At 62.9% G+C, this 12294-nt stretch overlaps 1 protein-coding gene across 18 annotated transcripts in view; it reads left to right on the plus strand.

Annotated features, from left to right (window-relative positions):
• Brsk2 (BR serine/threonine kinase 2) overlaps nt 1–9593 on the plus strand; it is a 53026-nt gene extending 43433 nt beyond the window's left edge. For 3 of the 18 annotated variants that reach the window (XM_047519118.1, XM_047519121.1, XM_047519130.1), the window contains 5 exons: nt 2108–2231; nt 3667–3847; nt 3920–4009; nt 6358–6405; nt 7422–9593. In XM_047519118.1, the coding sequence (XP_047375074.1) occupies nt 2108–2231; nt 3667–3847; nt 3920–4009; nt 6358–6405; nt 7422–7639 (661 nt within the window). In that variant the 3' untranslated portion in view covers nt 7640–9593. Of the gene's footprint in view, nt 1–2107; nt 2232–3666; nt 3848–3919; nt 4010–4203; nt 4299–6357; nt 6406–7421 lie in introns of all 18 variants that reach the window. The other 15 variants (XR_007104070.1, XR_007104067.1, XM_047519119.1 and 12 more) reach the window with 11 other exon arrangements.
• Nucleotides 9594–12294: the final 2701 nt, after the last annotated feature.

Raw genomic sequence — 12294 nt, forward strand, 5'->3', positions numbered from 1 at the left:
GTGCGTGGCCCTGGGGGCCAGCCAGCCTGCGCTGAGCCTGTGGAGCCGCGGACTTTCTGTCAGGCCGAGGTGGCCTTCCCCAGGTGTCCAGGCAGAGGCACAGTGGCCAGCTGGGCCCCTCGGAGCCCTACTTAGTTCTGGTGCGGCCCATGTGCTGCAGGTGGGGCTGCTGCTAGCTTTCGGCCTCCAACTTGCAAGTCTCCCATTTTTTGGAAAAGTTGGAAGAACAGCCCCCACTGCCTGACTCCAGTGCGACAACCCCGCCTCTCTCCATGGCGGGGCCCCTTGGAGCCTGTCCCCTCCCGGGGCCTGCTCAGATGTAGCAGCCCCAAGGTTCCGGACACCGTCACCTCCACACTGAGGACTTACCCCAGCTACTGTCAGCCCAGGTCGGTTGGGGCTTCCAGAGAGACAAGAGGAGGACAGGTGCCCTTGATTGTTCTCAATGTAGGGCAGGTGGGCTGGATGCTCAGATGGGCTTCCATGTGAAGACTGGAGAATTCCTTCCTTGGGGGAAGCTGATCAGGCGAGGCCTGCTTCCTTAGGGGGTCATCTGCTCCAGTCGGTCCCTGACCTAAGTGCTCCTCTCATCCCCAAATCCCTTCCTGTCCAAACCCTGGCTGGACCCCTGTGTGACTCCAGAGCTCCTCCTCTGCTCTGCCAGTGCCCCGAGAGCTCCCCGTCTTTGGACGCTGACGTGGGTACTGGGCACAGTCAGCTGGGAACCTACGCTAGGAGCTTCAAACAGGATGACCTGGGGCCTCGGGCAGCAGGAGCGCAGATGGGCTGGTGGGAACCGCTGTGCTCAGGGATTGCCGCAGCGGGCAGGGGAAGGCCATGCTGAGCCTCGGGCCAGCCCAGGGCGGCGCTGCCCAGGCAGGCCCCCGGCCCATGCTGCTCCCACCGTCTGCCCTGGGCCCAGATGCTGGTGGTGGCGTTGGGGACGCCTCTCTCCTGCCACCCACCTGGCATGGCCACCCAGCCCTGTGGGCACCTTGGACACGTGTCCACACTGCAGCTTCCAGGCAGTGCTGGCTGGGGACGGCTGCAGACAGAGCCCTAGAGCTCGGCCTCTCCTGGTGTCCAGGCAAGAGCTCTGCGTGTGGCTCCACCGAGCGACGTGTGGTGTCCGAGGGTGACTGGGGAGGCTCCCTCCAGGCTCTGTGCTGGTGGACGGGCTGGGTCCCCACGGGTTGTCTAAGGGAGAGGGCCAGCAAGGGGCAAGAGGCTGTGCCATCTGCCCTCGCTCAGAGGTGACCCGCACGTTGCCATCTCCCCCGGTTCCCCCTCCAGGGGGCAGGGCCCGTGAGCACAACTGAGGCTGGGGGCTGCCCGACACTCGGCATCCAGTCTGCCAGGGAAGGGGCTCCACTGCAGAGGGCGTCTGTGACTTAGGAAGGGGTGCAGAGTAGGCAGATGGCCTCCTGCAGTGAGGACAAGGAGCAGGACGTAGGGGGCCATGTGTGCCCGGGCCTGCCTGGCCCAGCGGCTGAGGCCTGCTGGGCAGCAGTCACCGGGTGCTGCGCAAAGCTGGCAAGGTGCGTCCATAGGCAGGTGTAGAAGATCACGCTGGCCCTGGGTGGGTCCAGGAGCCAGGGTCTGCGTGGCCGTGAGGAGCTGCAGCAGGCCCCTGCTGACCAGCCTTAGGTGTCTGAGGGGTCTCTGTTCATAGGTGGGCCTGGCCTCCCAGGTGGAGCCATCACTACCATCCCAGGACGCCCACGTGGCCCCGCTGTCCGCGCAGCGTCTCTCCCAGGCACAGCTGCGCACCAGGCTGGGCAGAGCAGGCCGCTCCAAACCTAGGGACCTAAGCAGAGGGGCAGGGCTGGGGGCTCCCACGGCTCCCGTCCCTGCCTGGCTGGGTTCCAGCAAGCACAGCTGAGGCCTAGCAGGGCCTCTGAAGCAGGTCCAGGGGGCGGAGGTGGAGCTTGGGCTAGGGTTAGGGTTAGCGTGGGGTCAGGGCTACGGTTTGGGGCTGACTTTGGAGAGATGGTTCTGAGTCATGGCCAACAGTGCTGTTAGGTGGTCCGTGAGCCAGCAGTGAGACAGGGTCAGGGCTGGGGCCTTGGTGGCCCTGGCTTGCAGTCATCATAGCCTCTGCCCCCAGGCTGGCCAAGAAGTCCTGGTTTGGGAACTTCATCAACCTGGAGAAGGAGGAGCAGATCTTCCTGGTCATCAAGGACAAGCCCCTGAGCTCCATCAAGGCCGACATTGTGCACGCCTTCTTATCGGTGAGGCTGCCCTTACCCTTAGGTCCAGCCCTGGGCAGGCAGCTGGGCTCGGAACAGGCCTGGATGCCCTCTTGGCCACGTGCTCTCCTCTTGGACAAGCATTGCCGGGGGCCCCTGGCCTGCAGCAGGAGTGGGGGGCTGCTGTGCAGGCTCTGGGCACAGGGTGGGCCAGAGGCTGAGGGTGAAGGCAGGTGGCCATAGAGCTCAAGGGAGGCTGTGACCCTGAGGGCACTGTGTGGGGTCCTGCTGACCTTCTGTGCACACCTGTTTCCTGTGCCTGTCCTCCACCCTTGGTTGTAGGCCTCAAACAGCCCCCACCCTGCCCACGGAACCCAGCGGTCCCCGTGAGGGTGGGCCAGGCTTGGGGTCTTGGGTGGGTGTCTCATCGTTGGGTTTGAAGAGCAGAAGGACCCTAAAAGGCTTGAGCAGAGAGACTGTTTTAGCCAGGGCGTGAGCTCTTGGTCCCTTCGGGGGTCTCTTCTCCCTGCTGAACCCCCCACCCCCGACTTGGCCTGTGTCCTGTGTTGGGACTGCCTTGTGCTGGGCCAGGCCCGCCTGGGCCTTCTTAGCCCATGTCCCCACCCTAATCCATCCTGGTCCACCATATGCTGGCATTGACTCAGGAGAGCTGCCCTGCACTGTGGTCATCCACACTGAGGGTGTCCCCTGCAACCTCAGGATGGACTCCCTGCCAGAGTAACCTTTCCCCACTGGACACACTACCTGAGGGGCCCTCAAGCCACTACCTGTGTGGCTACAGCTAAGGGCTTCCTCTGGTGCCCTGGGGATGGCTCTGAACCCTGCCAGGGACACCTGGCCCAGGCGAGCAGGCAGCCCCTGGGCTAGAGCAGACACCTGTTCTCTTGAGCCCCTCAGCACTCTCAGGCCTGGGCCTGTCCCCTCCCAGCCCTGTTCACCACATGGACATCACGTCCCTGTATGCTGCTACTAGGTCACCAGGCCAGACTCAGCCAGAGCCAGGGTGCTTGTCCCCTCCCCAGGGCCGGCCAGAGCCCGGAGCTCATGTTTCTGCCCGTGCTGCTGTGTGGCCCTCTTAGCTGGTGCCCAGCACTGTGGATTTGACCACGCCGTGGGGTGACTTAGCTCCTGCATGCCTGGGCTCTGGTCCACATCCTCAGCGGGTAGCTCTGAGGCTCCCCTCAGCTCCTGGCCCCCAGCCTCGGGCTGCAGGGTCCTCCTGGTGGTCTGTCCTGGGGAGAGCAGCAGTTTGCGTGCTCCTGGACAGGCTGGGGCTGTGGACAGTGACTGTTAGTCTTCACCTACACCACACCCGTCCACAGATCTGGAAGCAGGCCCCGCGGGCTGGGTCCGCGGCCTGGATTTTCTGGGTGGAACAGGGCAGAGCTGCAGGGCTGGCTGCCCGGCTGCCTCCCAGCAGGCTGGCTGTGCTCAGGCCGCCCTGTGTGCTCTGCAGATCCCCAGCCTCAGCCACAGCGTCATCTCGCAGACCAGCTTCCGGGCTGAATACAAGGCGACGGGGGGCCCAGCCGTGTTCCAGAAGCCGGTCAAGTTCCAGGTGGACATCACCTACACAGAGGGTGGTGAGGCCCAGAAGGAGAACGGCATCTACTCTGTCACCTTCACCCTGCTCTCAGGTGAGCCCGTGGCCGTGGGCAGCTCTGGGCGGCCCATGCTGCACAGGGACGTGACCCTCCCCTCTCCCCTAGGTCCCAGCCGCCGCTTCAAGAGGGTGGTGGAGACCATCCAGGCCCAGCTGCTGAGTACCCATGACCAGCCGTCTGCCCAGCACCTGTCAGGTGAGGCAGGGGCTCAGCTAGGGCACCTGTGGCTAGCGAATGGGGCGTGGCCAGTGGTGCTATGTGGACGGGAGGTGTGAGGGCCCAGCACGGCCTCCCTGCCCCAAGCTGTGGCTGCACCGCTTAGGAAGCAGGGCCCCTCCCTGGGCACAGCGGGCTGCAGCACACTGAAAGGTGCCTCTTGTCCACCGTAGAACCCCCCCCGCCAGTGCCAGGACTAAGCTGGGGTGCTGGGCTTAAGGGCCAGAAGGTGGCCACCAGCTACGAGAGTAGCCTCTGACGCTGGCAGGTAAGGTGTCCGGCCTGCTGCCGGGGTGGGGAGGGGCTGCGGGCAGGGCCTGGCAAGAGCCAGGCTGGCCCTGAGAGGGGCACTCTATGCCCACTTATCTGTCCTGGCCCTGGACAGGCCAGGGGCCCAGCACCCAGGCAGCTGGACACGAGGGCAGCCTGAGCAGGCTCTGGGAGTAGAGACCAAGGTCCTGCCCCTTGGGTCTCCCTGCCACAGCACCCTAAGAGGGCTGGGGCTCCCTGCAGCTCCTGACCACCTGAAGCCTTGCCTTGAGCAGCACAGGGGCCTGGCCACAGAGCGGGGCACTCGGGAGGGCTGCTAGGCCCAGGCCAGCAGGGGCATCCAGGCCACTTGGCATCTGATGGGGAGAGGCAACAGCTGCACACCTGGCCCTGTGCACGGCACACGCGTGAGGGCCCCTGTGTCAGGCCAGGGGGCAGGACGTGGGCACATGCATGGCTGTCTGTTAGACAGGGGTTTGCTGAGTGGTGGTGTGCATGGGGTCTCTGTGAGTCGTGCCAGTGGTTGGGGTCTCGGGGACACAAAGTGGCCCAAGCCCAGCCTCTCTGAGCCCCACAGGCCTGCGGTCTCCACAGCTGGGGCCTGTCCAACACTTCTGTGCGTGTGTGGGGTCCTGGAGGTCCTGTCCACCCCCACCCCCATCTCATTCCATCTTCCTCCCATTGCCTGTGGATGTGCCTCCAACATGCACCTTGTCACCCCACGGTGACAGCCCTGGCCCAGGCCCCAAGGAGCCTAGGAGCATCCCCCGCCCCCCGGGAGCCAGCTGGTGTGGTGGGCAGGAAGCAGGGTGGGCCAGGTGCCCATGCAGGCACTGTTCTGGGGCAGGGGACATGCAGTCGACCTGGGGCAGCCTCTGCCTCCTCAGGTCCTGTCTTCAAGCAGAGGGGAATGGAGGCTAGAAACAGCAGGCAGTTTGGGGGACTGAGCCGAGGAACGAGGCGGTGGCAGCTGGGAAGGGTGGGCACGTCTGGAGGCAGACCAAGCCCTGGCGGAGCATGCTGTGTCTGTGTGGCCACTTGGCTGCTGAGGGCCTTCTCTGTTCCCAGCACCGTGAGCAGAGCCCTGCCCTCCAGCCCTGCCCTTTGTTGCACACTGTCCTTGAGACTGTTGGGTGCCCACTCTGGGCCCTGTGTCCCCTCATGGACCTGGGATCCCACCCTGTCCCACTGTTGTCCACCATGGGTCTCCTGTGCCCCAGCCCTTCCCAGCGCCCTTCTCCACACACCAGTGAGCTTAGCTCCAAGCCCTGCAGAAGGGCCAAGTGCAGCTCCTCAGTCATCTCCTGTCCTCCAGACCCTGGTGGTCACTCTGACAGGGACCCCAACCCAGGTTGTGGGGGTGGGGGAGGCTAAGAAGCCCCCAGTGAGCAGGCCAAATGAACATGTCCAGCTCTGGGCAGGCCCCAGGGAGGGCTTGGAGGGGCAGTTCCCACCCAGGACTCTGCTACTACCCCAGCCCTGGCCCCTGCCAGCAGGACACGCCTAGGTTCCTCAGAGGGCAGGAGAAGGTCAATGAAGGGGTGCCCAGACAAGTTGAGGGGTGAGTGGGAGCCACCCTCATGAGGTGTCTGAGTGGCAGAGTGAAGATGCTCAGTGGGCTAGTGTAGACCCTGCCAGAGCAGTATGTTCATCCTCAGCCTGACAGGGGACAGAGGGGAAGGCAGCCAGGCAGACTCCAGGGACAGGGCTATGTCCAGCCTCCTGGCTCTGGCTGCTGGAGGACCTTCCACTGCCACGTGGCTCCTGCCTCAGGGCACTTCCTGCTCTGACCCCAGCCACTAGCTCAGCTCTGTCCCTGCTCTAAGCCTGGCCCTCTTGGCCCAACCCTGGGCCTCTGCCCACTCCCAGCCCCACCCTCTGCCCCACCACTCTGGGCCCCGCCCACTCCTGGCCCCGCCCACTCCTGGCTCCACCCTCTCCGGGCCCAACCCCTCTGGGCCCTGCCAGAGGCTGTAGGTGGCCAGCCAGCCAGCCAGGTAGGAGTGGGCAGCCTTTTTCACTCTCTCCCTCCCTCCTCTTTCCATTCTGTGCTTCAGACACCACTAACTGTATGGAAATGATGACGGGGCAGCTTTCCAAATGTGGTAAGAATCCCTCACCTCACCTGCACCTCAGCCTGCGGCCCCACTGCTCACCCCTACAGCCCCCGGCCAGTGCTGCCCTGTGCCCCTGAGGCTGCCTGGGTGCTCGGTGAATGCACAGGCACCCAAACACCCAATCCCCCTTCCCCGCGACCCCCGTCTTCCAGGAGCAGTGTCCATCCCTCACTCGCCTCCCTGGGCAGTCCCTGTCCATCCCAAGGGCCAGGGCAGGCACAGGAGAGACCCCAAGGCTCGGAGCAGGAAGGGGTCCCCATACCTGAGGTTGGTGAGGGTCCAAGGTTCAGAGTGGAATCTGTCCACTGACTGTGCCTGGCAGGGAGAGGCGGGGCCTGCAGTGCTCTGGGCTCAGATGGAGGTCAGGTTAGGAAGTGGAGTTGAGGTGCCCATTGGCCTACCTGGGCAGTGAGCATGGGCCCCAGGAAGGGTGGTCACCCTGTTTCTGCCCCATTCCTCTTTCCTTCTGGGACCAGGAACCTGGCCCTGGCTGCCTGTCCCCAGCCCCCTGCCTGCCTGCCTATGCCCTCCATGCCTGTCCACCCATCCGTCCATCTGTCTGTCTGCTGCTGAATGCTCACACTGGCCAGGGGCTGGCTTGAGGCCTCCTGGGAGGTGCGGCAGGCACGTTCCCTTGCTGAGTCCTCAGGTGCTGCTCCGACCTGCCCAACCCTGTGCAGGCTCTTGCAGGGGCAGTCGCTGACCTCAGGGTCCTGCTCAGTCTTCGCGTGCCTAGCCGCCCTGGCCTTTACAGCACTATTTCCAGAATTGGGGTCAGCCAGCCCACAGGCCCCAGGCTGGGGGGAGAGGAGGGTTCCCAGGCCTTCGCGCCCCTCCCGGTGAGGGAGGAGCCCCGCCGCCGCCGCCTCAGACACCTCCTCGGGCTTTTCCTTCTGTCGAGGCCCCTCGGTTCATTTGTGTGTTTGTTCTTCTCTCTCCTTCCCTCCCTTCCTTTCCCCCTTTCTTTTTCTTTTCTCTTTTTTGTCTCTGTTCTGTGTACCCAGGCAGCCCATTGAGTAACTTCTTTGACGTAATTAAACAACTTTTTTCAGACGAGAAGAACGGGCAGGCGGCCCAGGCCCCCAGCACGCCCGCCAAGCGGAGTGCCCACGGCCCCCTCGGCGACTCCGAGGCCGCTGGCCCTGGAGGGGACGCCGAGCACCCGATGGGCAAGGACACGGCCGGGATGGGGCCGCCCGCCGCCCGCCGCGAGCAGCCTTAGACACTAGTCCCTCCCCAGCACAGCGCTGGCCGCGCCCACCGCCAGCGCCCAGTGTGGACCCGGCCACGCGGCCGCCCCGACGTTGCCTCCGAGCCTGGGAGCAAAGGAGAGCGCGGCCGCGGCGCGGGGGCGCCGCTCGCTCTCTTTTCTCTCGCGGTCTTTGTCCCTGCCTGTCTCTGACGACGTCGCTTGTTTCCGCTCTGATACCAGGAATTATCCCGAAAAGCTAACATGCCACCTCCAGGAGGCCACCCTCTGCTCCGCGCGGACACGGGCTGACCGAAGGCAGCTGCTGCGGACCGCCCTCCCTCCTCCTGCTGCTGCCGGGCGGGCGGCGAGGCCAGCCCACGTCCACCGCCCTGGCCCCCGCGCAGCCCCGCAGGGCCCGCGGGAGGAGGGCCCGGCTCCGGGATGCCTCCTCCAGCCCAGCAGACCCGCGGCAGGGACAGCCTGCCAGGCCGCCTCTGGGGCGTGGCGTGGCGTGGCAGGCGAAGCCGCACCTGGAGGCCTCCCGGCAGCCTCCTGTCCTCCGCACCTTGGCCTCACCAGGGCCACCTCCTGTCTCGTCTGCATCCATTTCTGCACCGCCTCACTGGGGGCAGTGGGCGCGCCTGGCTTTGAAGGTCCTCCCTGGCTGAGTGGAACAGACCCTGCGGGCACCGGAGCTGCCAGGGCTGGCCAGGCTGTGGGTGCTGGGCTGAGACCAGTATTATTTATTTGCTATTTTAATTTATTGAGTTTCTTTATTTCTCTGTTCTCTGTTCAGGGAAGGGGTGGCGGCAAGCCCTCCTGCCGTCTGTCCGTCCGTCTGTCTGTCTGTCTCGGGCAGGGTGGGTCAGGAGCCAAGGTGCCCTCGGAGGACACAGCCGTCGGGGGCCGGGGGCAGTGGGGCTGGCTGGTAGATGCGCGCTGGCAAGCTACTGTAAACTTTAAAGAATTCCTGCAAGATATTTTTATAAACTTTTTTTTCTTGGTTGTTTTTGGAAAAGGGTGAGGGGGTGGGGGGAGCCCTGGGGCAGGGCTGAGGTCCTGTGTTTTGGTTCTTTGCTCTTGGTTATTTCTATATACATATACATATATATATATTTAAAGAACAGCGGGTTAGCTCTGCCCCAGGTTTTATTGCTGCCTAGAAGCAGCTCCAGCTCCTTTGGGGGGCTTGGGGCCAGGTGGGGTCTTGAGCAGGGCCGCTGAGACCGCCCCCTGCTCCTCTGGCCAGGCCAGGCTGGATGACCTTGGGTTTGTGTCTGAGAGTGAAGGGGTAGAAAAGAGGGCCCTGGGCTGGCACCCCCCTGACACATGGGATGGCAGGCCCACCTCGGGGCTCTTTTTATATTTAAAAAAAAAAAAAAAAAAAAAAAAAAAAAAACCAACTAAAAAAAACCTACAAAGGACAGAAAGAGTCAGTGGCGTGTGCCTCTGCAGCGTGTTTCTCCTGTACATGGTGAGGCTGGGGGCCTGGCCTACCCTGCCCATGCCCGCTGCCCACTGCAGACCCGCCTTGCTCCACCCCGCCTTGGCTTCTGTCCGTGTTCCTTTCTGTTAGGCCGGCCCGGCCCTCCAGTCTGGCACAGGCCGCAGGCGGGCAGCAGGAGGGCCGGTGGCAGGTTGGATGCATGCCTTCGCCGCGGGAGTGCACCGCTCTGGGTCTCCCCTGCCGCCCTCATGTATAAATTTTAGTGCTTCTGTTACATTAAAACGCCACCACAGGCTGGGATTCCAGACATAAGACAAAAGCAAACACCTGTAACAGCAAGAGCCACGCGGTTCAGCGGGAAGGGGCTTATCCAGGAGACAGAGGGTACGAAAGCAATACCTCTCGTTAGCCTTCCTCTTTTGTACTTCAGACACACGCGGACTCACGCAGACGTCCCGGGAGTGGACAAGCCCCAGCCAGTGTATCCCTGTCAAATAACTGTGAGCAACTTCAGTTCCGGAACAATAAATTCCTTCCGAAAAGACACCTGATGCGAGGTCTCCGTCCGGGCCGGGTGGGCATGGGAAGGGGCAGAGGCACCTAGAGGCCGCTCTCACCCTGAAGTAAGCCAGTGCAGGCTCTGCCTGCTGAAGAGAACAACCCCTGCACAGGGGTCCAGGCAGCTGTGGTCAGTCACATGCTGGGGCATCTCCCCAGACTGCCTGCTGTTAGAGCCAGGGCTGGCATGGAGCTTTGCTGGGGATGGGCAGCGGGGAGCAGGGGAACACTCTCCTCACCCCTGCAGCTCCAACACCACCCTGGGACCTGCACAGGTCACCAGCACCTGGCCTTCTCCTGGAGAGTAAGCCTTCCTGCTCTTTGCTCGGGCAGAGTTCAGGCCTGGCTCAGAAGAGGGTCCAAGGCTGATGGAGGATGGCCCAGCTGCACACTCTGTGGAGGGTAGCTGACCATGGGACCATGTCCACCAAGCCTAGCTGCCCCTCTTCCATGACTGCATAAAGGGCAGATCCAATTCCCAGTGCCAGAGAACTCCCAGCCCCATGTTTGGGAGTGCTTAGGAGTCCCCCACGGCCTGAGATCGGGGCAGTCTTATGGGGGTCTGAGCAGAGACCACCATGACCGCAAAGCCACCATTCCTAGGCATGTCTGCAGTGTGGCCTGGTGCAGTGCCCACCCCTCACCCCACCATCTCTAGAGCAGGGCTGCACCACACCTGCCAAGAGTGGGGGCTGTGGCTGGTGGGGCCACCCTGTGCCCGTGGAGGCTCTGCACGGCTCTGAAGCATTCCTGAACCGTCTCCCCCCTTGGCTACCGCCATGGGTCTCCTGGGGTGGAACAGCACGGCTGAGGCCCTGCTCTGAAGTTCAGCATCCAGCTGGTGCACCATCTTGACAGGAAGAGCCTGAGAGCCTTAGTTTTTGCCTTAGTTGTGAGCTCCAAGTCCAGGAGCAAGAGTGCTGCGGTGAGGCTGGGGTCATCCTCTGCGCCCCTGGATGTCCCTGTGCCCTCAAGGGAGGTGGGCTCCCAGAAGGCACTGAGAGCAGCTGAGGCCAGACTCTTGCCGTGGCATGCCGCACGATTTCAATTGATTCTGGCTTTAAGGGAGGATTGAGGAAGGAATCGGGCTGTCCCGATCAAGCAAGGTGCCTGGTCTTCTGGCTCTGGGGCTCCAGGTTGTGCGCCATGGGCAGGAGATCTTGGTCTGTGGTCTGTGGTGCTTTTCTGAGAGCTGACCACACAGACCCCTCTTCCTCCTGCTGACCCCTGGACATTGAGTCTATGGTTATGTTTATATGCATTGGATTGGAGTCCCAGAAGGAAACCAGTTTACTGAACAGACCTGCCAGCTTCCTACCTGCCCACCTCCTGACCCTGTGGCCCTTCAATCCCACTCCTCCCACCAAGCTCTCTTGTTTCGGCCAACAGAAGCCAAAGCAAGCTCAACCCCAAACTATTCATATAAAAAATAGAACAGACACGAAGGGGTTTCCCATGTGTCAGACACTGTCCTGAGCACTTTAGACGGAGCATGGAGCCAAATGGTCCTCAGCGTTATTCCTGTGAAGGAATTCCGATGAGGACTTGGCAGTTCTCAGGTATGTTTTGGGTCTGTGCCTACCACTGCCTGGCCTCGGTGCTGGGGTCCCAGTGAGCCAGCGATGGGTCTACAGGTGGACAATGGGGCTGAGAGCCGGCTGGCACTGCAGCAGGGCGAGAGTTGCCCAGGGAGGAGGGCAGAGGAGCAGCAGGCCTCTGCTCTGGGCGCCGTCCCAGCCTCGGTGCCTGCTTCCAGGTGACCTGAGTACAGAATGGAGCAGCCCTGGGGTCAGGCCTGGGAGCTTGAACCCTGGTGTCAGGAGGCCTGGGAGCTTGGGGGAGGTGGATCCTTGATGTCCCACAGGTCAGCTGCAGGGTGGGCTGTTGCAGCGGCCCTGCCCACTCATCCCGTGCCAGGGAGCTCATCACGAGGCGGCCAGTCCTCACAGATGGCCGTCTCCTGTCCTTTGTCCCCTCTCCCTGTGGGCCAGTGCCTCCCCACCCCCTTCTCTGACTTCTCCCCTCTGCCTTTACAATTTCCCTCCCTGGATCTCCCTCCCCGACTTCCTGTCACCAACCCAAGTTTCTTTTGGTGGCATCTGGCACAGGGTGGATGGAGGTCAGCAGGAAGCTGAGGGAGCGGGCAATGGAGGACATCAAGGCAGCCACGCCTGAGGAGAGAGAAGGCGAGGGCTGACAAGTGAGGGAGGAGCTCTCTTGACCCAGAAGCCCAGCACCAGCCTGGGGCTCAGGAGGGAGGCGGAGTCAGGGCTAGGCACATGCCCAAGAGCTCCGTGCACGATCATCTTGTTGAGGCCTTCACAACAGGCCCTGTGAGTGCCTCGTGGCCCCTTTGCAGAGGTGCCAGGTTCCCACACTGCTACCCCCAGAGCAGTCTGACACATGAACCTTGAGCTGGTGGGGTGGCTGAAGTGACCTCACAGCCAAAGGCAAGTGCTGGCAGGGCTGGACGGTTTCCTTAGCTACCGCTGGCTGCAGACTCGGGCCCAACAGGCGTTTACCTCACCCAGTCCCTGACTCTCAGGCCTAGCAGGCAGGGTTCTGACGACAGCGCTTCCTCAGAACCTCACGGTGTCTCCCTCTGCACGTGGGCTCGCTCCGGGAGGCGAGGGGCTTCCCCAGGCCCTCTGTAGACGCTCTTCTCCCTACTTTAGCTCCT

This window comes from Sciurus carolinensis, chromosome 11 (assembly GCF_902686445.1).
Source record: "Sciurus carolinensis chromosome 11, mSciCar1.2, whole genome shotgun sequence".
Taxonomy (NCBI): domain Eukaryota; kingdom Metazoa; phylum Chordata; class Mammalia; order Rodentia; family Sciuridae; genus Sciurus; species Sciurus carolinensis.